At 48.4% G+C, this 25539-nt stretch overlaps 1 protein-coding gene across 1 annotated transcript; it reads left to right on the top strand.

The window, feature by feature from the left end:
• The first annotated feature begins 171 nt into the window (after nt 1–171).
• Nucleotides 172–24914, top strand: LOC542912 (histone acetyltransferase GCN5). Its single transcript, XM_044593033.1, has 13 exons — nt 172–724; nt 821–885; nt 966–1046; nt 1182–1253; nt 1562–1730; nt 2005–2048; nt 2173–2272; nt 10255–10323; nt 10808–10862; nt 15014–15129; nt 23988–24081; nt 24192–24333; nt 24610–24914. Exons 1-13 carry the CDS (start codon nt 275–277, stop codon nt 24674–24676), a joined length of 1524 nt encoding a protein of 507 aa, XP_044448968.1. The 5' UTR covers nt 172–274; the 3' UTR covers nt 24677–24914.
• Nucleotides 24915–25539: the final 625 nt, after the last annotated feature.

Genomic DNA, 25539 nt, shown 5'->3' with positions numbered 1-25539 from the left:
TTTGAACGACTTGATTCTTTGCCGGTGATTTAAGTGTCCGTCTTTAAAAATGAGCAGTTAACGAAGATTTTCTCGCGTTGGAGAAGCCCCACAGAACCGAAGTTTCCCGTCCGCTGACTAACATTGGTCTCTACGACAAAATACATGGTCCTACTGCCAGTGAGACGATAGAATTCGGCCGATTTCCAATACCTACGCAAACGGCAGAAGACACAGAACCTTCTGGATTCCAGATCTCCTCGAAACCCTAACCCCTCGAACTTCTAGAACCTCCATGGACGGCCTCGCGGCGCCCTCACCCTCCCACTCCGGCGCCACGTCGGGCGGCGGTGCCTCCCACCGCAAGCGGAAGCTTCCGCCACCATCCCTCTCTGACGCCACCGCCGACGAGGACGACGACACCACGGCGCCGTCGTCCCCCGCCACCTCCCTATCCTCGCCTTCCCGCCCGTCGTCTCCGTCCTCCTCCCATTCTGACGAGGATGACGACGACTCCCTTACCACCTTCACCGCCGCTCGCCTCGATGCCGCACCTGCATCCTCATCCGGCAGGCCTCCGAAGCCCGACTCGTCGTCCGCATCTGCCGTCACAGCGGCGGCTCCTAAGCCCGATGCCGCGTCCGCGGCGGCTGGAGACGGGAAGGAGGACTCCAAGGGGCTGTTCACGGACAATATCCAGACTAGTGGCGCCTACAGCGCCCGCGAGGAGGGTCTCAAGCGTGAGGTGAAAACTTAGCTTTGAGTTACTTCGTTTGATTGTTGTTAACCGTGTTAGGGTTCATTAGAATGAATTTGCTAAGGGGGTTAATTTATTCTGCAGGAAGATACAGGGAAGCTGAAATTTCTCTGTTATTCTAACGATGGAGTCGACGAACATATGATCTGGTGCGCATTCTAATTCATTTCATAGCTTCGAACTTATGAATTATGATGGTACTTGTTATTGACTGCTATGTCTTCCCCAGGTTGGTAGGTTTGAAGAATATCTTTGCACGGCAGCTCCCTAATATGCCCAAGGAGTATATAGTCCGACTTGTTATGGATAGGTAATGCCCAATCTAATGTGTGTATGGTTTATAATTTAGATAATGCCACTGTGGTTTATTTTTTGAGGGCTGCTTAAATTTCTTGATTCCTAAATAGTACTTACAACGGGTAACTAACTGTATTTTGTTTTGCAGAACTCACAAGTCAATGATGGTTATCAGGAATAATAATGTTGTAGGAGGCATTACTTACCGCCCTTATGCAAGGTAATGTTGCCATTTTCAGAGCTAGCATTTCTTCGGTCTAACCAGATTATCATTTATTGATTTGTAATGATCTGAGTGTCTCATACAACTGTATTTACTCTTGGAATCTATCTTTCAATCAATGATCTCAAGCATTTACCAGGTTAGATTGCAGGATGGTATGTTTACATTTATTTCTCTATGTTGGTTTTGTTTATACTATACTCTGTTTAGCACCATGTCAGTGATCTTCCTTTTCTGCTGCATAAGTTAGTGTGACAAGCCTGCTGCATTCGTTAGTGGCCTAATCATGCTTTGAAAAACTGTAGCCAGAGGTTCGGAGAAATAGCATTTTGTGCAATTACAGCTGATGAACAAGTTAAAGGCTACGGAACAAGGCTAATGAATCATCTGAAGCAACATGCCCGAGATGCTGATGGCCTCACTCATTTCTTAACTTATGCAGATAACAATGCTGTTGGTTATTTTGTAAAGCAGGTGTGGCCATCTGACCTTGTATAACTTACTCTAAAATTTATGTATCATGTGTTAGTGCTAAAAAACTAAAGTCCCATTTATTATGTGTGAATATTTGAAGCATCATGTATTTTATAAAATCAATATTTTCCATTTTGCAGGGTTTCACAAAGGGAAATGAATAGTCTAAAATGAAAAACTAAATTCCCATCCATTATAAAATGAAGTTACACCTCAGCCTCACAAAATGAATATTTTATAGAGAAGGACATAAATAGTTATTTTCCATTTGCAGGGTTTCACAAAGGAGATCACATTCGACAAAGAAAGATGGCAGGGGTAAGTCTGGTCTACAACATATCTTTGTAAATTATTTTGGCTTGTCAGGTTATTATGTTCCCTAAAGAGTATGCTATTGATCTATCTAATTGTACCTTACATATTAACAGCTTGCTGGTTCTAGGTACATCAAGGACTATGATGGAGGAATACTGATGGAGTGCAAAATTGATCAAAAGCTTCCGTATGTTGATCTAGCAACAATGATTCGGCGCCAAAGACAGGTGTAGTGCCAGGCTAATAGCTGCCCTGACCATGAACTGCGAGTAATTAGCTCCTGCCAATCCTCCAATTGAAAACATGTAGATGTGATGTTAAGACACTAGTAAAGTAGGTGCAATGTTCTAGAAGCAGATCTATTAGACCGGGTACCCGGCAAAATACCCATAACAGCCTGCCCCCCTTTGAGTATGCAAAACCAGGTGGTCAACAGGTTTTAAGAGGCCGGGTTAACCATCTGTTTACCCGGTATATTCTATTTACTGGCCTTTAGTCAGGTGGTTAATGAATAGTGAGTTGTTTTGTGATGTGGGGCCTGAATTACACCCGCCGTGCCAAGCCAAAGGGCAATGGTACCAAAGCCTAACTACCCTCTCAGGAACTTAACATGTGACAACTTGGTATTAGGAGGTGAGATCCTTGGCTCCACATCCGCTACCATGGGTTCCCCTGTTACCTTTGATGACATGAAGAAGCTCCTGGGGGACACCACGGACACCAAGCTGAACCTCAAGCTTGAGAAGATTGAGACCGACATCAATGACCTCAAGGAGCAGGCATTAGCCCAGCGATACGCCATTGCTCGCTTGGAAATGTCTGCTTCGTCTAATGCCCCAACCAAAACAGAGGCTGAGCACTCCAACGACACCAACTCCTAGTATGGTGATTGCTTCAAGAAGGCAGGCGGCGCCATGCCAAAATTTCATAAACTGGAATTTGCAATCTACGACGGCAAGGAGGATTCGCTACCCTGGTTGACTCGATTTCAAGCTCACATTACTATAGAATTGCCTTGCCTGTCAGATGGTACGAGGCGAGCCAAGTTTTTTCATCCTAGAAGGCAGCCTTGCAATGCACCGACATGCTAGAACACGGACTAATTCTCCCAAGTCATTCTGAGTTTTCCTCTCTAGTACTACTTGTGAAGAAACTAGATAAGTCTTGGTGTTTTTGCTTGATTATCTTGCTAACACCCTCTTTAAAAAGAGAGAATCACATCTGGTGACTTTTGGTAGTGGTCAACACTCTAGCCAGATTGATTTCATCCTCTCGAGAAGAGAAGCTAGGCGTGCGTGCCTAGATTGTAAGGTGATACGTGGAGAGAGTGTTGTCCCTCGGCATAAGCTGGTGGTTGCAGACTTTCGCTTTCGGATTCGTGTCCAGCGGGATAAGCAAGCCAAAGTCGCTAGAACGAAGTGGTGGAAGCTCAAGGGGGAGGTAGCTCAGGCGTTCAAGGAGAGGGTCATTAAGGAGGGCCCTTGGGAGGAAGGAGGGGATGAGGACATTGTGTGGATGAAGATGGCGACTTGCATTCGTAAGGTGGCCTTAGAGGAGTTTGGAGTGTCCAGGGGAAGGAGAAGCGAAGCTAAGGTTACCTGGTGGTGGAATGATGATGTCCAGAAGGCGATTAAGGAGAAGAAAGATTGTTTCAGACGCCTATGCCTGGATAGGAGTGAAGACAACATAGAGAAGTACAAGATGGCGAAGAAGGCCGCAAAGCGAGCTGTCGGTGAAGCAAGGGGTCAAGCATATGAGGACCTCTGTTAGCGGTTAGGTATGAAGGAAGGCGAAAGGGATATCTATAAGATGGCCAAGATCCGAGAGAGGCAGACGCGGGATGTTGGCCAAGTCAAATGCATCAAGGACGGATTAGACCAACTCCTGGTGAAGGACGAGGAGATTAAGCATAGATGGCGTGAGTACTTCAACAAGCTGTTCAATGGGGAGAATGTGAGTTCTACCAATGAACTGGAGGACTCCTTTGATGAGACCAGCAGACGTTTTGTGCGGCGAATCCAGGAGTCTGAGGTCAAGGAGGCTTTAAAAAGGATGAAAAAGGAGGCAAGGTGATGGGCCCTGATTGTATCCCCATTGAGGTGCGGAAAGGCCTCAGGGACATAGCTATAGTATGGCTAACCAAGCTTTTCAACCTAATTTTTCGGGCAAACAAGATGCTAGAAGAATGGAGACGGAGTAATCTTCAAGAACAAGGATGTTCAGAGTTGTACTAATTACTGTGGAATAAGCTGATGAACCATACAATGAAGCTATGGGAGAGAGTCGTTGAACACAACTTAAGAAGAATGACAAGCGTGACCAAAAATCAGTTTGGTTTCATGCCTCGGAGGTCGACGATGGAAGTCATTTTCTTGGTACGACAACTTGTGGAGAGATACAGGGAGCAAAAGAAGGACTTGCATTTGTGTTCATTGACTTGGAGAAGGCCTATGATAAGATACCGCGGAATGTCATGTGGTGGGCTTTGGAGAAACACATAGTCCCAGCAAAGTACATTACCCTCATCAAGGACATGTACGATAATGTTGTGACAACTGTTCGAACAAGTTATGTCGACACTGATGACTTCCCGATTAAGACAGGACTGCATCAGGGGTCAGCTTTAAGACAGGACCGCACCAGGGGTCCCATGGTGTATGTTCTTTGCGGATGATGTGGTGCTAGTTACGATAGCCGGACGGGGGTCAATAGGAAGTTAGAGTTATGGAGACAAACCTTGGATTCGAAAGGTTTTATGCTTAGTAGAACTAAAACCGAGTACATGAGGTGCGGTTTCACTACCACTAGGCAAGAGGAGGAGGTTAGCCTTGATGGGCAGGTGGTGCCTCAGGACACCGGGGTCAATGCTGCAGAAGGATGGGCGTATTGATGAAGATGTGAACCAACACATCAAAGCCGGATGGATGAAGTGGCGCCAAGCTTCTGGCATTCTCTGTGACAAGAGTGCCACAAAAGCTAAAAAGGCAAGTTCTACAGGACGGCGGTTCGACCCGCAATGTTGTATGGCGCTGAGTGTTGGCCGACTAAAAGGCGACATGTTCAACAGTTAGGTGTGGCGGAGATGCGCATGTTGAGATGGATGTGTGTCCACATGAGGAAGGATTGAGTCCGGAATGATAATATACGAGATAGAGTTGGGGTAGCACCAATTGAAGAGAAGCTTGTCCAACATCGTTTGAGATGGTTTGGGCATATTCAGCGCAGGCCTCCAGAAGCTCCAGTGCATAGCGGATAGCGGATGGCTAAAGCGTGCGGATAATGTCAAGAGAGGTCAGGGTAGACCGAATTTGACATGGGAGGAGTCCGTAAAGAGAGATCTGAAGAATTGGAGTATCACCAAAGAACTAGCTATGGACAAGGGTGCGTGGAAGCTTGCTATCCATGTGCCAAAACCATGAGTTGGTCGCGAGATCTTATGGGTTTCACCTCTACCCTACCATGAGTATCGTGCTCTCAATGAGCGGAGGTGAAAAGGACAAGTTCTCTATCCCGATGTTTGATGAGCTTCTGGACGAGCTTCATGGGGCCGATTCTTCACTAAGCTGGATCTTTGTTCAGGCTATCATCAAATGCGCATGCACGATGATGACATCCACAAGACGACATTCTGGATGCATCAGGGGCTTTTTGACTTTGTGGTTATGCCATTCGGCCTCACCAACGCACCGGCAATGTTCCAGGCGCTCCTGAATGCCGTCCTATGACCATTTCTCCAGCACTTTGTCCTCGTATTTTTTGATGACATCCTCATTTACACAGTCCAACATGGGCTGACCATGTGCGCCATGTTCGTGCAGTTTTCCAGGTTTTGAAGGAGCATCAATTGGTCCTCAAACACTCCATGTGCATCGAAGGTGGCATACTTGGGCCACATCATCTCTGAGGTAGGAGTCACAATGGACCCAACCAAGGTTCAGGTGGTCAAGGACTAGCCGACGTCACTGACGGTGCATGCTCTTCGTTGGTTTCCTTCGCCTTGTAGTATACTATCGCAAGTTCATGTTCATGTGCGACTTTGGCTCCATCACCGCCCCCTTCACCAACCTCCTTAAGAGGGCTATAGTTGGACCAACAACGCGACGAGTGCCTTTGAGGCTCTAAAGGAGGCACTCACTTCTTCGTCGGTGCTACACATGCCAGACTTCACCAAGCCATTTGTCATCCATTGTGATGCCTCTAGATCCAGATTTGGAGCGGTGCTCCATCAGGGAGAAGGAGCGGTGGCTTGCGAGCCATGCCAAGTTGCCGGCTTATGAGCGTGAGCTCATTTGGCTAGTCCATGCTATGTGGCGTTGGAGGCCATATCTATGGGGGTGGTCATTTCGGGTACACACAAATCATTTCAGCTTGAAGTACATGCTTGATCAGCGCCTATCAACAATTTCACAGAACAATTGAGTTAGCAAATTTTACATGGGTATGACTTTGTCGTCGAGTTCGGGCCAGGAAGACTTAACACGGTGCCAGATGCTCTCTGTCGCCGGGAGGAGGACCATGGTGCATCGTTGGCAATCTCAACCAAAGTTCAAAAAAGCGCTAGGCGTTAATTATGCGTTTGGCCACCTACTTGCGCTTTTCTATCTTAGGCGTGATTAGGCGAAATTAGGCGCAATTAGGCGTTTAGTACTGTAGCTTGAAGAAATAAGCTTGATGGACTGGCCTAGGCCATTAAACCACAGGCCCATCTTCTTATTCTCCTACTAAACCTCTAGTATGTGCACAGTCGACAGAAAGCTAGGTTTCCTTCTCACGCCGCCTCTTCCCCTCGTCCTCTCTCCCTTCTGCATGATGCGGCCTCTCTCCTTCTTCCTCTACCCCTCCATTGATATCTTGCCGGAGAAACTCGATCCCTCGTCGGAGAATCTCGATTTGTCGTCAGAGTAGTTGAATCCTCGCCGGCAAGGATGAATCCTCGCCGGCAAGGATGAATCCTCGCAGGGGAGATTGCTTTCTCGCCTGAGGAACGTGATTCCTCGCCGGAGAACCTCGCCGGCCGCTTTTTTGAGCGCCTAGGGCCAAAGCGAGGCGTTATGCCAACGCCCAACGCTTATGCACGCCTAATAGCGCCTTCTTGAACAATGATCTCAGTCCCCCTCATTTACCCTCTATGAGGATCTGCGGGCTGATACAGTGGCTGATCCAACCCTGGTCTCGCTGCACCAGAAGCTCGAGGTTGGTGAGCTGACTGCCAAGTGGGGATACATCGATGGTTTCATTACATTCAACAATCGGGTCTATGTGTTGGACACTTCCCACTTGTTGCCTGCTATCTTGGCAGCCACACACAGGGCACGAAGGGATACAAAAGACTCTACATCGGCTCTGCCGTGATTTCCATGTGCCATGGGACCGTGCTGTTGTGGAGGAATTTGTTCGTTCTTGCACCATTTGTCAGCGCAACAAAACTGAGCACTTGCTGCCAGCTGGCCTTGTACAACCACCTCAGGCGCCATCTCAAGTGTGGGTAGACATTTCCATGGACTTCATCGAGGGCCTTCCCAAATTCCGTGGCAAGACTGTGCTCTTGTCAGTGGTGGATCGCTTCTTGAAGGCAGCACAATTCATACTACTTGCCCACCTATACACTACTGCAGCTGTAGCACAGGCCTTCTGCACAGAGATTGTCCGTCTACATGGCCTACATGAGTCCGTCATCTTCAATGGGGAACCGGTCTTCACCAGCAACTTTTGGTCTGAACTATTTCGCTTGGCCGGTGCACACCTCTACATGAGTTCAGCCTTTCACCCACAGTTGTAAACCGTATTATTGCCATGTATCTCCGCTGCATGACTGGGGACAGGCCACACGCTACAGCAGGGCTGCCTTTGGGCGGAATACTGCTATAACACTTCCTTCCAGACAACAGTCCATGATACGCCATTTAAGGTGTTATATGGCTGAGATCCCCAGCAATGCACTCCTATCAGCCAGGAGCTGCTCGTGTGCAAGCCGTGGAGTTCTTAGCCAAGGATCGTGATGAGTTAATTCGTGAAGTTAGGAATCATCTCCTCCAAGCACAGCCACGTGACAAGAAGAAGGTGGTATATGGCTGAGATCCCCTAGCAATGCACTCCTATCAGCCAGGAGCTGCTCGTGTGCAAGCCGTGGAGGTCTTAGCCAAGGATTGTGATGAGTTCATTCGTGAAGTTAGGAACCATCTCCTCCAAGCACAGCCGCGTGACAAGAAGTTCTATGATGCCAACCATCACAAAGTTGTCTTTACGGTTGACCAGTGGGTCTGGCTACGCTCCAACCACCGCCTAGTGGCGTTCTTAGGAGTCAAACGGGGCAAGCTCTCTACACGTTTCCATGGATAATGACCGAGAAAGTTGGTCTAGTATCGGCTCCAGCTCCCGGCTTCACGACGTGTTTCATGTCAGTCAGCTCAGGGCTTTCCATGGAGACCCCCCCCACAGCACCACCTCTCCTTCCAGAAGTTCACCATGGCAAAGTTGTTCCTAAACCTCTGAAGGCACTTAAGGTTTGCCTCAGTCGAGGTGCTCGCTAGATCCTAGTACACAGTGTGGACAGTGCAGCATCTGAAGCTTCTTGGGAGGATCTCAAAGAGTTCAAGATGTACCCAGCATTTCAGCTCGAGGACGAGCTGTTGATGGAGGTGGAGGAGGCGGAAGTGATGTGATGTGGAGCCAGCATTACACCCGCCATGCCAAGCCAATGGGGGACACAGTAGGAGAGTCCTACACCGATTCAAGGCCAGTTTGGTTCTTGACCTGCTGCCATCGAGCCTGGCCTGGAGCGTCTGGCTGTTTCTATCTACTTGTTTGGATACCATCCTTGAGGGACCGGGGTAGCCTGGCCTGAGTAACCAAAAGAAGTACTTAGCCTGGCAGGAGAATCCAGGTAGTGGTTAGCCTGGTCCAGGCACACTGAATCCCATGCCTGGTGACCATAAATAGCTGTATGGGACGCTGACTACATCAATAGTTATTGGTGGACTGGCTAATGTGCTGTTTTAAGAAGCTAGAAAACTCTCCAGGCCAGGCAAGCAACCAAACGCCTTTAGGCCTGGGCTGCCTGACCAGGCAAAATTTCATGAATATTTCATGACCACACCAGGCAGCACTTTGCCCAGGCACACCACCGTGGATGCAAACCAAACCAGCTCTCAGATTAGCCTTCCTTTAGATTTGTTTAGTTGCCTTTGCCTTATTCCCACGTCAGTTAGCTTTGCGAAAAATCGTGCTAGTTAGGAAAGATGGGAGTCCTAGTATGATTATGTTAGGAGCCAGCTATCAATAAAGCTTGGCGATCAATGCTGTTGGGGAATATTGAATAATAAACACATAAAAAGGGAGTTTACCTCCGCAGCCCTATCTCTTCCTCCTTGGCACAACGACGCCGAAGCCCAGACATCCTCGCCCTCGCTCTCCCACCTCCCATAACTACCCTCTCAGGAACTTAACGTGACATGTTCAGGACATTTGTAATGACTGGTCAATCCAGCTCACAGCACAATGCTCTAAAATAAGTCTAGGTCAAACACTAGTATGTATAAGCCTTTGGTTCAATCATTTTAATATTTAGTCAAACGACACTAACAATAGGTCTTTTCTGAAGATTTTCAGTAACAAGTAGGAATGGCAGGATGGCGAGAAGCAACAGAGATGTCCTGGGGGGGGGGGGGGGGTGTTGAAGAAAGACCTTGATACACTGCTATCGATATATTTCTCCCTGCTCGCCACACCCCATAACTAGCTTAGGGAGCCGCCCTTCCGTTCCCCACCGTTGCTGTTGTTCGGGTTCCCATAATGCACTCAGAATTTCCTATCCCTGTACCGTAAGGATGGAATTCCACACAAAGCATCAGGAAACGGAACCCATGGCCATAACCCATAAGGCCCATAACAAGTGACATGGCATAGTTATATCACTGATATATGTTAATGCTTCTCTTTTTGTTTTGGACACAGGGAATTATAGATTTTTTGTTAGCTTATACACATTACTTAATTGCCAGCCCAACTGATCTAGAAATTGGCAAAACACAAATGTTAATTTTTACTTACCAGTTGTCACTTGTTTACATCAATTTCAAGTTTTAGTCCGTCCTGCTTCCATTTTCCAACTTCCAGTTTCATGATGAATATTATTGCCATTTTGTCATGTTATGACTTCTGTTTTCATCCTTCTAGCATCCAATATGACAAATGACTGTCAACTCTGCAGGCAATTGATGAGAAGATCAGAGAGCTTTCTAACTGCCATATTGTTTATTCAGGAATTGATTTTCAAAAGGTTAGCTTTTCCTAAGGCAATGTTTCCGGTGGAAATTGTGCTGTATAAAAAAATATTGGTATGGAAAACTACGAGGGTGCTAGGTAAAAAGGGACTATTTAGCTTAGATTTCCTTGAAAAATATATCTCATCTCTATTTTTCACTGCTGATAGTGAATAGTTCCGTCCTACGCCCAGGAATGCATATAATTTGGTCTGTTGCATAGATGATTCTGTCTTATACTGGGCATGTTGTTTTCATTTTGGAATAACTACTTTTGTAGTGAGTAAAGCTTAAGTATTAATCAATGACATCTTTTGTGGTAAATATGGGATTTTTTGTTTACTGTGTGTTATTTGTCTCATTACGTTTGTCCTTTTGGGTTCTGTACTAGACATGCAAAAACGAAGAAAAGATAAATAAGTTACATATTCGGATGTCCTTGCACACTTCTGTATCAGGTTGTTCAACATGGTGTTCACCGAGTCCATTTCTTTCTTTCAGAAAGAAGCTGGTATTCCAAGAAGACTGATGAAACCAGAAGATATCCCTGGGTTGAGTAAGTAATATTCTGTCCAGATCATTTTTGCTTGTCCGTATACCTATGTGTTCTGATAGTCCTGTCTATCCTGAACACCATATGTATTCATGCTTTTCTTAGCCAGCTACAGCTGGACGTCTTAAACCAACTAAAAAACTTAACTTGGTGTTAATTGTTAGGAAGTATTAGTATTGGTGTAAGAGTATATATATGTATGCATGTATGGGGATTGACTATTCGTCACCCTGGGTGAGGAATAGTTATTCTTCACCCCCCTCTATATATATGTATTAGTATTGGTGAATAGTTCCGTAAGTTTTGGCTTATTTCCGACATAAAAAGAGACCGTAATAATATATATAATCGTCGTAAAAAATATTTCATGTTATGTGAAATTACAAACGTAAAAACATAGTGTAAAATACACATAAACTGCAAATTTTCTTGCCTTATGACCTATATTTTTATTTTTTTATGACAAATTTTACGTGGTGAATCAATAGGAATGTAACTATTTGAATTCCAAACGTAATTTAATTATGATATGATCGTAAGATTACCTCGGGTGAAGAATAACTTATTCTGCACCCTGGATGATGAATAGTAACACTATGCATGTATGTATCTACATATATACACATATATAAGTTGCTTTCATAACATGGTATTAGAGCCTAGGTTTAGGTCCCCTTCGGCACCGCAACTTGCCTTACTTACTTACTTACTTAGCCTTTTATCCCAAACAAGTTGGGGTAGGCTAGATATGAAACCCTTCCACGAGGACTTCCCAGGAGGTCACCCATCCTAGTACTACTCTCGCCCAAATGGGTTTCATACCCAAAAGACTGGCTAGTTTTTACGTTGGGTCGCCAAGCCTATCACAACCCTCCTCCTTTACCCGGGCTTGGGACTGGCTATGCCTAGAAGACACCGCAACTTGCCTCACGATCAATTTTTTTCGGTCTTCTTCTTTCGATCATCTCGAACGGGCCGCGCGGCTGCCTCTCCGTCCGCCTCGTTCGGCTCTCACCGCCTGCTCATGTGTGTTAGATTGGCTGCTGCTCCCTAACGTGCTGCCTCAATCCGTCTGCTCTTGGACGCGCAGGTCCACGCCCTGCATTGACTCGGTTGACCTCCGTCGGCCGCTACTCCTGGACGCGCAGCTCCGCCGCCGCCTGCCCGATTCGTCTGCCAGACCCGGCACCGAGCATTGACTCAGCTCTCAAGATCAAAGCCCGCATGGCGGCATTGTTCCAGATCGATCGATTCTTTTTTCGGTCTTCTTTCAATCATCTCTGCCGATGGTCAACGCCTCCACGTCTCTAGAACGGGCCGCGCGGCTGCCTCTCGGTCCGCCTTGTTCGGCTCTCACCGCTTGCTCACGCGCGTCAGATCGGCTGCTGCTCCTTAACGTGCTGCCTCAATCCGGCTGCTCTTGGACGTGTAGGTCCGCGTCCTGCATTGACTCGGTTGACCTCCGTCGGCCGCTGCTCCTGGACGCACAGCTCCGCCGCCGCCTGCCGGATTCGTCCGCCAGACCCGGCAAGGGCATTGACTCAGCTCTCAAGATCGAAGCCCGCATGGCGGCGCTATTCCAGATCGCCGCTTCTGCCGGCCTGCTCTCCATCGATGTTTCCTCATCCAGATTGAGAGACACCCGGCTGTCTTGTCAGCCTCCCCGCTCTCCGCTCGGGCCAGTGCTCGGCTGCATATGAAGGTTGCTGCTCCAGCCGACGAAGATTGATCTGGATGGACATGGGCAACGCCCGTGGCTGCTTTTCTTCCTTCCACCCAAGAGCTGCTGCTTTACGCCAATGTGCATGCATGCCTTCCGCCACGCTCGTGGACAACGGCTGCCTTTTTCCCATAAGTACATTAGTAATAGTGCACTACCACCCAATACTGACCAAACAAACTTGGGTACACGTAACCTGGGAATAGTTTGTAATCCAAACCAAGCCCAGTCAAGTACACCAACCAAACGAAACCAACCCAAACAATAAGTGCTACAATCCAAATCAAACCAAACTGCTTGGATTTTCAAGCCAAACCCATCCAGTCCATTCTCTCAATACCGTTTGAGTCCAAAGTTACAAACTATGGACATGTGCACATGCGCACGTGGATAGCTGTTGATGCATGCATGTGCAGTTTCACCACTGAACTTTGCTGCCCAGTTGGCACTGAAGGAGCGAAGCCATGGACTGTTCTCCTTGTGCGCCACGGCCCGCTGGTCGCAGGCACCACGCACACTGACACAAGCTATGGTGGAAGCTCCCCTGACTGCTGTAACCATAGGGCTGCTGCCGAAACTTCCCACTCTGCGTTCTCGCATACCTATCATCGCATACAGATTGCTGGTCATACAAGCTCGGTGGCTCATACCATATCTCGTCGAGCTTCTGGAGCAGCTTGGCCGGGTCTCTGCTGCTTCAACTCGGCCCAGTCCACTGCACTGCCCCAATCGCCACTGCATTGTATGCATTCTCCGGCTCCAATGCCCTGACTAGAGCATGAGCGGTCGGCGTCCCTCGCCTATGTGACCAACTGCCACCTCGAGCCTCGCATGGAGGTTCCTTGGTGGCTCCTCTGCCCTTGCCAATGAGACACACATCCCAAATGCCAGAAAGCACGATGTAGCGTGCGCAGATGGTGGGGCTTCCATTGCGGTGCTCCTCCTCTGTCCTCAACCCTAGGCCACAATGCACGAGTAAGAGACCACAGCGGGGCGGGTCAGGCGGCGCAACACGCGAAGACGTTATGGAGGTGGAGGAAGGGGAAGGTGATGGCCTAAGCTCCAGCCGGCGGCAGCGGCAGCTCGACGACCCCTAACGCTAGCGGTCGTCACCCGTCTTCAGTCGCTCGATTTGGTTTCCATCTATGGGTCAAAACTGAAACTACAGTTTCTGTCCGTTTTTCTAACGGACTGCTTTAGGATTGGATGAAATGGGCATAGCCCCTAAATTAATTTGGTTTGGTCCGAACTTTATATTTTAATGGAGTGGTTTGGATTGGTCTAGGCAGAGACCGACTGGCCTCAAACGGTTTTGACCCATAGATGGAATCCCAATCGAGCGACTGAAGACAGGCGACAACCACGGCTAGCATTAGGGGTCGCCTGCCGGAACTTATGCCGTCGCCTTCCCCACTTTCCGCCTTCATCCTCATCCGCATGTGCCGCGCCGCCTGACCCACCCCCGCCGTGGTCTCTTGCTCGTGCTCTGTTGTCTCTTGCTCATAGGCTGAGGATGGGACAAGAGGAGGAGCGACGCAATGGAGGCCCCCGTGGTCCGTGCATGCTGCGTCTTGGTTTTTGGCTCTAGGGCTGTGTGACTCATTGGTGAGGGCGAAGGAGTTGCCAAGCAATCTCCATGCAAGGCTCGGCGTGGTGCTTGGTCACGTAGGCGATCCACCTCTCGTGCTTTGGCCAGGGCATCGGAGCTGGATGCGATGGCAACAGGGGCGGTGTGGTGGACTATGCGGAGGACTAGGCCCAGCTGAAGTAGCAGGGCCCGACCGAGCTCCTCCAGAAGCTTGATGAGATATGGTATGAGCCGCCGAGCTCGTATGACCAGCAGTCTGTATGCGAGGCAGCCGAGTTGGAGGTTTTGGCAGCCGCCCTATGGGTATGGCAGTCAGGGGAGCTGCCACCACAGCCCGTGTTAGTGTGCATTGTGCGTGCCATGGCCAGCGGGCTGTGGCGCACGATGAGAACATTCAGCGGCTTCACTCCTATAGTGCCAACAGGGCAGCATAGTTCAGGGATGGAAATGCGTATGCATGCACCAACAACTATCCACGTGCACATGTCCATAGTTTATAACTTTGGACTCAGACCGTATTGGGAGAATGTACTGGATGGGTTTGGCTTGAAAACCCAAACAGTTCGGTTTGATTTTTATTGTAGCAACTTATTGTTTGGGTTGGTTTGGATTGGTTTGGTTGGTATACTTGTACATGTATGAGTTGGACTGGGTTTGGTTTGGATTACAAACTATTCGCAGGTTTATGTAAACATAACTCGTAGTAAAGAGCTAAGAGGAGACTAGAATATTTAATGATGTTTGGTTTTTTCTTTCTTGTTGTTCTAACTTTGGCTGTCTGCTTTTCTTTCTTTCTTGTAGTTCTAGTATTGATGCAAATCTGACAGAACTGTTAATGTTATGCAGGGGAAGCTGGGTGGACTCCTGACCAGTGGGGGCATTCCAAATCACGTTCAACATTTTCCTCGGATTATAACACTTACAGACAGCAGCTTACTAGCCTTATGCGGATGTTGTTGAAGGCAAGTCTTCTATCATTAATCTGTTTATATGACGTGTGTTGCGTAAGTTGATTGCATTAGATAACTTGCACTTTCTATTGCCAACCATAAGATATGCATCCTTCTATTCCAAAGACTACCTTGTTAGCAGCAATCCTTGTGTTATATTTACTTAGCTAGGGAGTAGTAGTAGGTCGCCTGGAGCTCCTTAGTAAGTAAGAGGTAGTATATGCATCTAGACAGCAGTAGTCAATTTGGTTTTGCATGCACCAGCAGCTGCTAGAGCTGCATGGTCGGTTTAGCATAGAAATCGACTTCCCCATGTACTATATATAGAGCTAAGGGCAGCAATACAAGAAACAGCTTCAAGAAATCAAAACTATCCTGTGTTCAGCTCCAGCTCCCCTTTGCTCCTCTACTTTTAAGTCTATTTCTAACATTTGACATCAGTGAGGTTTTGAGCCAAGACCATGTCAGCTTCGGTGGATGGAGGCACCGGTCGTAGCCCACAGCGGCGCGTCTGTCGCCGTCGTTCCCTTTCTTACACGCAAGCAAGGCACGGGCGGCGCCATGACGGTCCAGAGGTGATCGTCCAATGCATGGTGAAGGAAGTCGGTGATGTGCCATTCCTGCAGCTGACTCGGAGCAACTATGCGGATTGGAGCCTCCTCTTGATGGTGAAGATGGAGGCCCGTAATTTGTGAGATATTGTCGAATTTGGCGACGCAAATCACTAGGAAGATCCCATGCTGTCGGAGATGATCCGCACCCTGGTTGTCAAGGGGACAACCAAGGAAGCTTGGGAGGCGATCCATGCGATTCGTGTCGGCACTGATCGTGTCCGCAAGTCCACGGTGCAGAAGCTGCGCCGGGAGTGGGAGCTGCTCACTTTCTCTCGACGACTTTGCGCTCCGCCTTTTTGGACCATGCACAACAATCTCGTCGATGAAAGAGAGCCGTGAGAAGATGCTTCGCGTTGTTCCTCGGAAGTATTGGCAGATTGCACTCTCGATCTAGACTCTGCTCGACATAATGGATCTCTCAGTTGAAGCGGTGACGGGCTGGCTCAAGGCCGTTGACGATCGCTATGAGCTGCCCAAGTCGGAGCAACCTCTCTTGTCCGGCGGCAAGCTCTAATTCTTCGAGGAGTAGTGGCTCTCCCGGATGATGCAAAGGCGGGTTGGAGGTTAGCTCTAGGCCTCCCAAGCCGAACAACGGGTGGCGATGCCCTCGTGGTGCACGAAAGAAGATGAGCAGCACACCCGTTGCCAAGGAAGGAGCCAAGAATGACGACTGTGCCAGATGCCGTAGTTGTGGCCTCCTTAAACACAAGCATTCAACCTTTTCCACTGCAGCTTGTTCCTTCTCTTCATATGGATCTATCAGCAAAAGAAAATGAGTAAATGGCTTGCTGGAAGTACCATTGAAAAGAACTAAGAGTTTACTTTACTCACAAATTCAAATTCACTCCAATTCCTCTCACACCCGGATGATGATGCACAAAGGCTGACAATGCGCTTTGCAAATCTTTGTATCTCAGTGGCCCGACCACCATATGCACACCACCAATCAACTAAAGTGATAAAAGGGGACAGTCAAAAACATATGAACTTATGAAGAGTAAACATGCTGAAATTAACATGTTGCAATTAACAATACTTACGAGGGCCCTTTTCCTCAATATTTTCAATTGCCAACGCATTAGAAAAGACTCCTCGATGGGCCTCGTAGAGCACAGCTTGTTGATCAATATTGCTTCCAGTATTGGCATCAAGTACTGTTTCTGCAAGCACATCATTAAAGCAGCTCCTTAGCTCTCCAACTAAGGCATCGTCATTCCTCTTTACAATAGGGAAAAACTTTCCCGGGTTAAAAAAAAGAGCAGCCATATACAATGGTCGGACCATTTGAGTCTCCCAACGCTTCTCAACAATGCACAAGATCTTCTTGAGCAAAGGTTGCTTTTTTTGTTCGGCGAAACTTTGATTGATCCTCTCCTTTGCATAAATCATAAGTGTTATAATCTCCGGCATGGCAGGCTTCTCATCACCACCCGCCACCCTAAACACTCGAAGAAGCGGTGTTGAAGCTCTAAGGCAGCCCTCAATTGAATGCTGTCACTCAGCTGAAAGCACAATGTCTTGCACATTCAAGCCAGCTTGTGTTTTTGCCACTTTGCTTCCAACCCATGCTGCACATGCAAAACATACTCGTCAAAGCACCAAACTCTTTGGTGAAGGAAGGCTGTGGCGAAACGAGTGGCTGCTGCCTGCTGGTCTCACAAGATCTATCCCATTCGTCGCCTTCCTCATTAGACTAAGAATTCTCCCATGACTATAGATGAAAGTTGTGACACCTCTAGCCTGTGCAATAGGTTTCTTGAATGCCTTCAACCTCCCTATGTCTTCGAGCATTAGATCCAAGCAATGGCATGCACAAGGACTCCAATATAGTGCAGAGATCCTCGACTCTAAAAGGTGGCCAGCTGCCTTGTAGTTAGCACCATTGTCGGTGACAACTTGCACGGGATTATCTTTCCCAACTTCCTCAATTCTGTTGTCTAGCAAATCAGCGATCATTTGAGCATCATGTGATTCACTTGAGGCATCAATCGACTCCCAAGAAGAAAGTGCCCTCCGGACTGTTAACAAGGAAGTTAATCAAAGGGCGGCCCCTTCTATCTGACCAGCCATCTGACATGAGTGCGCATCCATATTGTTTCCATGCTGCCTCGTGCTGCTTCCTTAAAGTAGTACTCGTTTACTCGACACAATCATTAAACAATGGCTCTCTCAGCTCATAGCCACTAGGAGGCTTGTAACCTGAACCGTATTGACAAGAGGTTTCAATTGCAACCTCAAACTGTCTACTGCTTGCAGCATTGAATGGAATGCCACACCCATAGAAGAACAATGCCCACTGCATATTCACATAGTGCCTCTCTTCTTTAGTCTTTGTGCAGGACTCCATGGTGCTTTGAGAACACCCTGAGCATCTGTCATCTACAAGATCCTCAGGTGTTCTTCAAATCATGGCAACGATTGGTTTTAAACTATTGGTGGAAGCAGCGGTAGACTTCTTGCCTCTTCCTTGCATGTTGGCAACACATGCTCTCTTGTTCTTGGCTGTTGTCCCCGAGCTTGGCCTGGTATTGGGGACATTGTTCCATCTGCATTCACCTCCACAACCTCCTACATCTACCCCCTTGATCCTCCTGTTCTGCTCCAAATATTCTGCCATCTCTCTCCTGACTAGTGTGGTAGCCTTAGGACAACCAATCACATCTCCAGTTAAGCCAGCAAGATGCTCCTTGTGCCTCTTGATCCATCCAGGGGTTATCTTGCCACAAAGATTGCACACGACACTTTTCCGTTGGGGAGGAGCATGCCAATATCCATATTTCCACCCCGGATCATTTGACTGTAGTGGCTTCCGTGCTTGATCTTTCATTGAATCGTAGCTGGGCTCATCCCCATCAGCCCCTCCATTTGCAGCCATGTTGCTACACTTCTAATGCCTGCAGCAAACAACCAAACACAAAAGAATATTAAGTAACCAACCAAAACAATCAAACAGCCTACAGCCGTGGCAGGGGTTTTTGGCTGCCGTGCAACATGGCATCAGCAAACAAGCAATGATTGTTTGCTCACTAATCAGCATGCACTGATAGGTGTCCCATGAAAGCAGCACATCATTAGCCAATAAACTAATCACTAACCATGCATCATTATTCTAATCACCATCCTACCATATATATACCCATCCCACCATGCATCATTATTCTAATCAATCGGAGAGCCCATCATGCATTATTCTAATCAATCTAACCATCCACTAAGTCACAAGCATCCTACTCATCTCATACAAGAGAGGCAGTGAGCACTGAGCACTGAGCAGAGTTGCATAACAAAGCAGGCAGCACAACTAGAAGTGTATGAGAGGAGGAAGGGGGGGAGGGGAAGAGGGGGGATCCATACCCTTGCTGCTTGTTGGAGAGGAACAAGCTGCTGCCTGCTGGAGATGGAGGGATGAGCTGCCAGAGAAGCTGCTGCCTTCTGGAGATGGGGGATATGGCGATCTGCTCTCGCCCATCGCCGCGAAAAATCCAGAGAGGAGAGAGCCCTCTCGATCTGTTTGTTTAGATTAGATTCGTGCGCAAGGGATCTTTCCTGCCCGTGTGTTCCTGCGCGAGGCAGGTTTTCCCGCCTGAAGCCTGCGGGCCTAGCCTAAAGCGAGCAAGGACGCCTAAGCGGATGATCTGGACGAAACACCTAAAGCAGACGCTTTACTGACCTGTCTAAGGCGAGGTCGACACCTCGTCTCCTGGGAGCGCTCTGACGCTTAAGCGACGCTTTAAAACCAGTAAGCTAGGCGTGCACAAGGTCCTGACAGGCGTCTACTACATTCCCAGGCTCCGCAACATCGTGAGCCTGCGGTAGCTAGACGAAAACAGCGCTGCCATCCACATCAAGTGAGGAATCCTTCGTATCTGGGACAAGCAAGAGCGTCTTCTTGCCTCGGTGCCACGTGAACGCAACCGGCTATATGTGGTGCACTTCAACATCACTCACCCTATGTGCCTTGCCGCACGCCACGATGTTGTGGCCTGGCGATGGCACGATAGGTTTGGCCACATCTCCTTCCACACGCTGAGACGCATGTCTCGCAACAAAATGGTGTGGGCTGCCGGAGCTTGAGCATATTGGCCAGCTCTGCAATGCCTTCATCACCACTGATGTAGGACCAAGTCCTAGGTTTGCCTGATCTTCACGAACTGGAGGTGGATTTGAGGAAGAACATGAAGAACACAAGGGGAAATTGGGAAGTACAAGAGAAAAACACTCTGTTGGAGAAGATCCACACAGAAGTACTCAAATCACAAGGCAAACTGATGGATCTCAATCATTCAACAACAAGAAAGGAAAGTAAAGATAACTAGGTAAAAAAAGGGCAACCCAGTGCATGTAGCTCCCGCTTGCGCAGGGTCCGGGGAAGGGTCCGACCACTTCGGGTCTATTGTACGCAGCCTTTCCCTACATTTCTGCAAGAGGCTGTTTCCAGGACTTGAACCCGCGACCTCATGGTCACAAGGCAGCAGCTTGACCACTGCGCCAAGGCTCCCCTTCTAAAGATAACTAGGTAGTTCTTCACAAATCTCTAAGAAGTGAGGTCTTGAGAGATAGATGTTCCCCAAATCTCTAGGTGAGATGGAGGTCTTGGTAATCCCTTGGGATTCTTCTCCCAGGGGAGGCCTTGGTAGATGAGCAAAGCTCTCTCAAGTAGTTCTAACATGCTTTGCTAACCCTAAAATGGAGGGGAGGAGGTATATATAGGTCCAATGGGCTTTTCCCAAATTCTGCATGCAGGCTGGCTGGACGTCCAGGTTCATGGTCAGATGTTCGGGCTTCGGCTGGACCGGTCAGGTAGCTGGCCGGACGTCCGGAGGCTGATGCTCGTCTCGCCTGGCGACTTCCTCGGCACAGGCTCCAGGGGTTGGACGTCCGGGTAGCAAGGTGGACGTCTGGCATAACCGAAAACGAGACTTATGTAGCGGTCTCCTCAAGCCGGACGTCTGAACAGTCCGAGTTGCTGTCCGGACGTCCGTCTACTGTAGCATCGGCAACACTTCTTCCTCTACTTTCTTTCGTCTCCGCTTCCAAGCTTCCCTCGCGGATGGTGTAGGTGTACTCTTGTGCTTGTAGTCGTCCTCGTCATGTGAAGCTCTGCTCAAACCTATACATGCACAAAGGAGGGTCAAGTAGTATACCATCCTCAAAGGGAACAAGTAAACACGCAAAAAGGATAAGTTTCATCTTAGTATATGCAATGCGCGTGTCCCTTGGCGATGGAGCCAAAGCCACGCAAAAAGGATAAGTTTCCGCACCAACCAGCAAGCTTCGGCGCACTCCCTTTCCCAAGAAGGCGAACTTCAGGGCTGAAGGAGGCCTCGAACTCGTCCATGGAACCGATGGCGGTCGTTGCTATTTCCTGCTGCTGGTTGATGACTGCACCATTGTTTCAATTCAGCGAGTCCAAGCGGTGGCTGAAGCAGAGTGTGGATGGCCATTCCATGTCTTCCGCACCAATCAGCCCTGCAACCGATGGCGGTCGTCGCTATTTCCTGCTGCTGGTTGATGACTGCACCGTTGCTTCAATTCAGTGAGTCCAAGCGGTGGCTGAAGCAGAGTGTGGACGGCCATTCCATGTCTTCCACACCAACAGTGGCGGCGAATTCACCTCGTTGGAGTTTGCACACCATTGTGAGGAGCAGAGTGTGCAACGTCAGTTCATGTTGCCCTTTTCCCCACAGCAGAATGTGGAATGCCGGAATCAGACTGTCGTTGCCACTGCTCATGCCCTGTTGAAACAAAGGAAGTTGCCAGCAAAATTTTGGGGGGAGGCGGTCACAACTGCAGTTTTCCTGCTGAATCGAGCCCCGACCAAAAGTATGGCTGGCATGACGGCCACGGGAGGAAGCCTGCTGTCCAGCACCTGCGCACCTTTGGGCGTGTGGTGTACGTCAAGGACGTACGCCCTCAGCTTCGCAAGCCCGATGATTGCAGCTCCGCCATGGTCTTCATCGGCTACGACGAGCGCGTCAAGGGCTACTGCACATACGAACAAGCATGTCCATATCACTTGTGATGTCATCTTTGATGAAGAGGCCAGCTGGGATTGGACGGCCGTGCAGTGACTTCATCATCATGAAGATCCAGCAAGCTGCTCCTTCGACACCAAGTGCAGCTGCAGGGGGAGCACCTTCCCCTGTTCCTGCACCATCTCCTGCTGCACAGCCACCTCCAGCATCGCTGCCAACAACATCAAGCCAATCTCCATAGGCAACGCAGCTTGAGTTCATGTCACCGCCACCTGATGACAACGAGCGGTTGGACACAACTCATGATGACACACTGCTGCGCTATCGGGGCATTGACAAGGTGATCGGCAGCACCCTTGTTGTACAGTCGAGCTCGTCGACGACACACTCTAGCTTGTGTCTGAAGGAGAGCCGAGGTCCTTTGACGAGGCTGAGTGCGATGCAGCATGGCGTGCAGCCATGAAGGAAGAAATGAACGCCGTGCAGCGGAATGGCACCTGGGAGCTTTTGGATCTACCATGCGGCCATCACCCAATTGGCCTGCGTTGGGTCTTCAAGTTGAAGATGAACGAGGCCGGCGCCGTCATCAAACACAAGGCACGGCTCGTCGCGTTACCTGCAGCAGCTTGGGGTCGACTTCGATGAAGTCTTCGCCCCCGTCGCACGCCTCGAGTCCGTTCGCCTTCTCCTCGCACTCGCTACCCATGAGGGGTGGCCCATCCACCACATGGACGTAAAATCTGCATTTCTGAATGGAGTGCTGGAGGAGGTCTATGTGTCACAGCCGCCTGGGTTCATCATCACAGGGCAGGATAGCAAGGGTGCTTTGTCTGAAGAAGGCGCTATATGGACTGCGCCAAGCCCCGTGCGCATGGAATTCGCGCCTTGAAGCCATGCTGAAGAGCCTTGGCTTTGAGCAGAGCGCCCATGACCACACTGTCTATGGACGCGGGCATGACAGGGCGCACCTGCTCATTGACATCTAACGTCGACGATCTGGTGATCACCGGAGCAGACCATGATGAGATCACCCGATTCAAGGAAGAAATGAAGAAGGAAGTACTCATGAGTGATCTGGGGCTCCTCTCTTCTACCTAGGATTGCGGTACACCAAGGCAGAGATGGAATCACTTGATCAGGGAAACTACGCCGCACACATCCTCGACATTGCTGGGCTGAGGAACTGCAATCCCACGCCCACACCCATGGAGGAGCGACTCAAATTTAGTCGTGAGAGCACAGCACATGAGATTGATGCCACAACATACCCGCGGATCATTGGAAGTCTGTGGTACCTCGTCCACACGAGGCCTGATCTCGCCTTCTTGGTAGGTTATGTGAGCAGATTCATGGAGCGCCACACAGTGGAGCACATGGACGCCGTGAAGCGGCTGCTGCGCTACACAATGGACTATGGTCTCTCCTACCCACGTGGTTCACAGGAGGCAAAACTAGTTGGATATTCAGACAGTGACCACACCGGCGACGTCGACACAAGGAAGAGCGCCGACAGGCTGATAAGCTGGCAATCAGCCAGGCAGCGAGTTGTGGCTGCATCTTGCTGTGAAGCAGAGTTTGTCGCTGCAGCAACGGTGGCAACCCAAGCCATTTGGCTAGCACGGTTGCTCGGTGATCTGAAGGGGGAGAAAGCGGACACCTTCAAGCTGAAGATCGACATGTCCGCACTGGCACTCAGCAAGAACCCAGTTTTCCATGAGCAGAGCAAGCATATCGACGTCCGGTATCGTTTCATCCGCGATTGCGTGGAGAATGGGTGCATCTCTACTGATTTTGTTGGCACCAAGGACCAGCTCGCAGACATCCTAATGAAGGGATTAGGGCGAGTCTGTTTCCATGAGCTCACCACAAGGATTGAATGGTTAAGATCAGTGCCAAGTAGACACAAGGATCAGAGGCAGACATACTCAAACTTTGTTACGAAACAAAGATACATAACTATTCATGATAAATCATTTTCAACTACTCTGGGTTTGCTCGCCATTGCTTTTATTTTTTTTCTGGGTTCTGCATGTGGCATTTGTTTGTGCTTGGTTTCGTGAGTGATTTTTTAGGAAGTGATAAGTTAGCTTGTTAATTTTCGTTTGGGATTTTTTTAGCAAGATAAAAGGAAACAGGGAGGTGTGTGTGGACGAACCACCGTCAACTCCCATTTAATAGCAAAGAGATGGCAAATCTGGAAAGAGCCAGTGCATACTGGTGTAAAATTAAAGAGATATATCAAATAGCATGTCATTTTTAACAAGGATTGCTAGCATTGCAGAGTTTGGTCGATCATGCCGATGCTTGGCCATTCAAAGAGCCGGTGGATTCACGTGATGTTCCAGATTATTATGATATTATCAAAGATCCTATTGGTGAGCTTAAATGATTTATTGGCTCTATTTTCTTATGTCATCCACCATCTGAAAGATCTGTATCGTGCTAGTTTAAGTTGATCAGTTGCTGAGCACAAGCTTGCCTGCAGATTTGAAGACAATGTCCAGAAGAGTCGAGTCGGAGCAGTATTATGTGACCTTAGAGATGTTTGTAGCCGACTTAAAGAGAATGTTCATTAATGCGAGAACCTACAACTCTCCTGATACGATCTATTTCAAATGCTCCACACGGTGAGTAACAAATATAGTTGTCGCTGCATATCCAGTGATCACCCTGCCTGTCAGGGGTATTTATGTTATCTCCGAATATTCCTTCTGGCGGAGTTTGAAACCACACACTAATGGTGGTTTACATAGTTGTTTCTGCTTTATTCGTTTTCTGTGCATCTTTCAAGTTGGTATACTCAGTAATGTCCTCAGCCAGCTGGGTTTGAGAACATCGTCAGTTTTTAGATCTCAGCACCCAGCTTCTTGTGTTAATTGCTTTTATTCATTTTGATCATGCAGGCTCGAGGCCTACTTCACAAATAGAATCCAATCTCACCTTGCCCAGGCTGCGTCAACGAAGAACTAGACTGATTTTGGGCGCATTGGGTAGTCACTTGTTATGCCGTCCAGCAATTTTTTACTATTAATGCAGCATCGTCTCATGATTTTACTTGGTCAAAGTTCAAAATTATCACTCTTTTGGCTCATGGAATACTAGTTGTCCGAGAGAAGCTAATGTTGTTGCGCATGAATTAGCCAAAATAGCTGGATCGTCGTTTTGTGCGGAGTGGACTGAAGATGCTCCTAATGAGCTACTTCCTCTATTGATCAAAGGTGTAAACCTGGTTACTACTCCCTCTGTCCCATAATGTAAGACGTATCTGGACATCAGTGTATGTCTTAGCATTATGGGACAGAGGGCGTAGTTAATAAAGAGGAAATAAAGTTATCAAAAAAAGAAAAACGTCTTCATCCTCACCAAAATAATTCTTGATATTTTTGTTTGAAGCCATCTGCCTATGTTGAGGAAGCTCCTGAAATCTCTTCTCAGATCTGTTTCAGACAGTTTTTGAATCAGACCAAACCTGAACCAAGGTGAAGGTGAGACGTTGATAGCAATCCAAAAATGGGAAGCAGATTAGTGGGTATCAATTTAGTCTGGCTTACATTTTTTTTAACGAGAAATCTAACGACCAAACGTTCTGTATTTGCCTATAGATCCGAACGACACTATCTGCGATGGGGGCATGGAGCGCCCGCTCCTACGCGGCTACGCACATCGCGGGCGGTAGTTTCCTTTTTTTTTCGGCCCTTTTTCTCCAGCCGTTTTCTTTTTTTCCACCACTAATTCCTCACATGTTTCCCTTTTCCTTCCCTTTTTCTATTCATTTCTCAAAAAAAGTGTAGAAGTTGAGATTCGAACCTGCAACCCATAGATAAGTTCACGTC

Source organism: Triticum aestivum, chromosome 1D, assembly GCF_018294505.1.
Source record: "Triticum aestivum cultivar Chinese Spring chromosome 1D, IWGSC CS RefSeq v2.1, whole genome shotgun sequence".
Classification (NCBI taxonomy): domain Eukaryota; kingdom Viridiplantae; phylum Streptophyta; class Magnoliopsida; order Poales; family Poaceae; genus Triticum; species Triticum aestivum.
This window is presented reverse-complemented; position numbering and strand designations above follow the sequence as displayed.

What these genes read in the sequence shown, in the direction of transcription:
- LOC542912 (XM_044593033.1), top strand. Translation starts at nt 275, where the DNA reads ATGGACGGCCTCGCGGCGCCCTCACCCTCCCACTCCGGCGCCACGTCG. An exon ending in AGGAGGGTCTCAAGCGTGAG is followed by an intron (nt 725 to 820) that starts GTGAAAACTTAG and finishes TTTATTCTGCAG; the next exon opens with GAAGATACAGGGAAGCTGAA. An exon ending in CAGGAATTGATTTTCAAAAG is followed by an intron (nt 10,324 to 10,807) that starts GTTAGCTTTTCC and finishes TCTTTCTTTCAG; the next exon opens with AAAGAAGCTGGTATTCCAAG.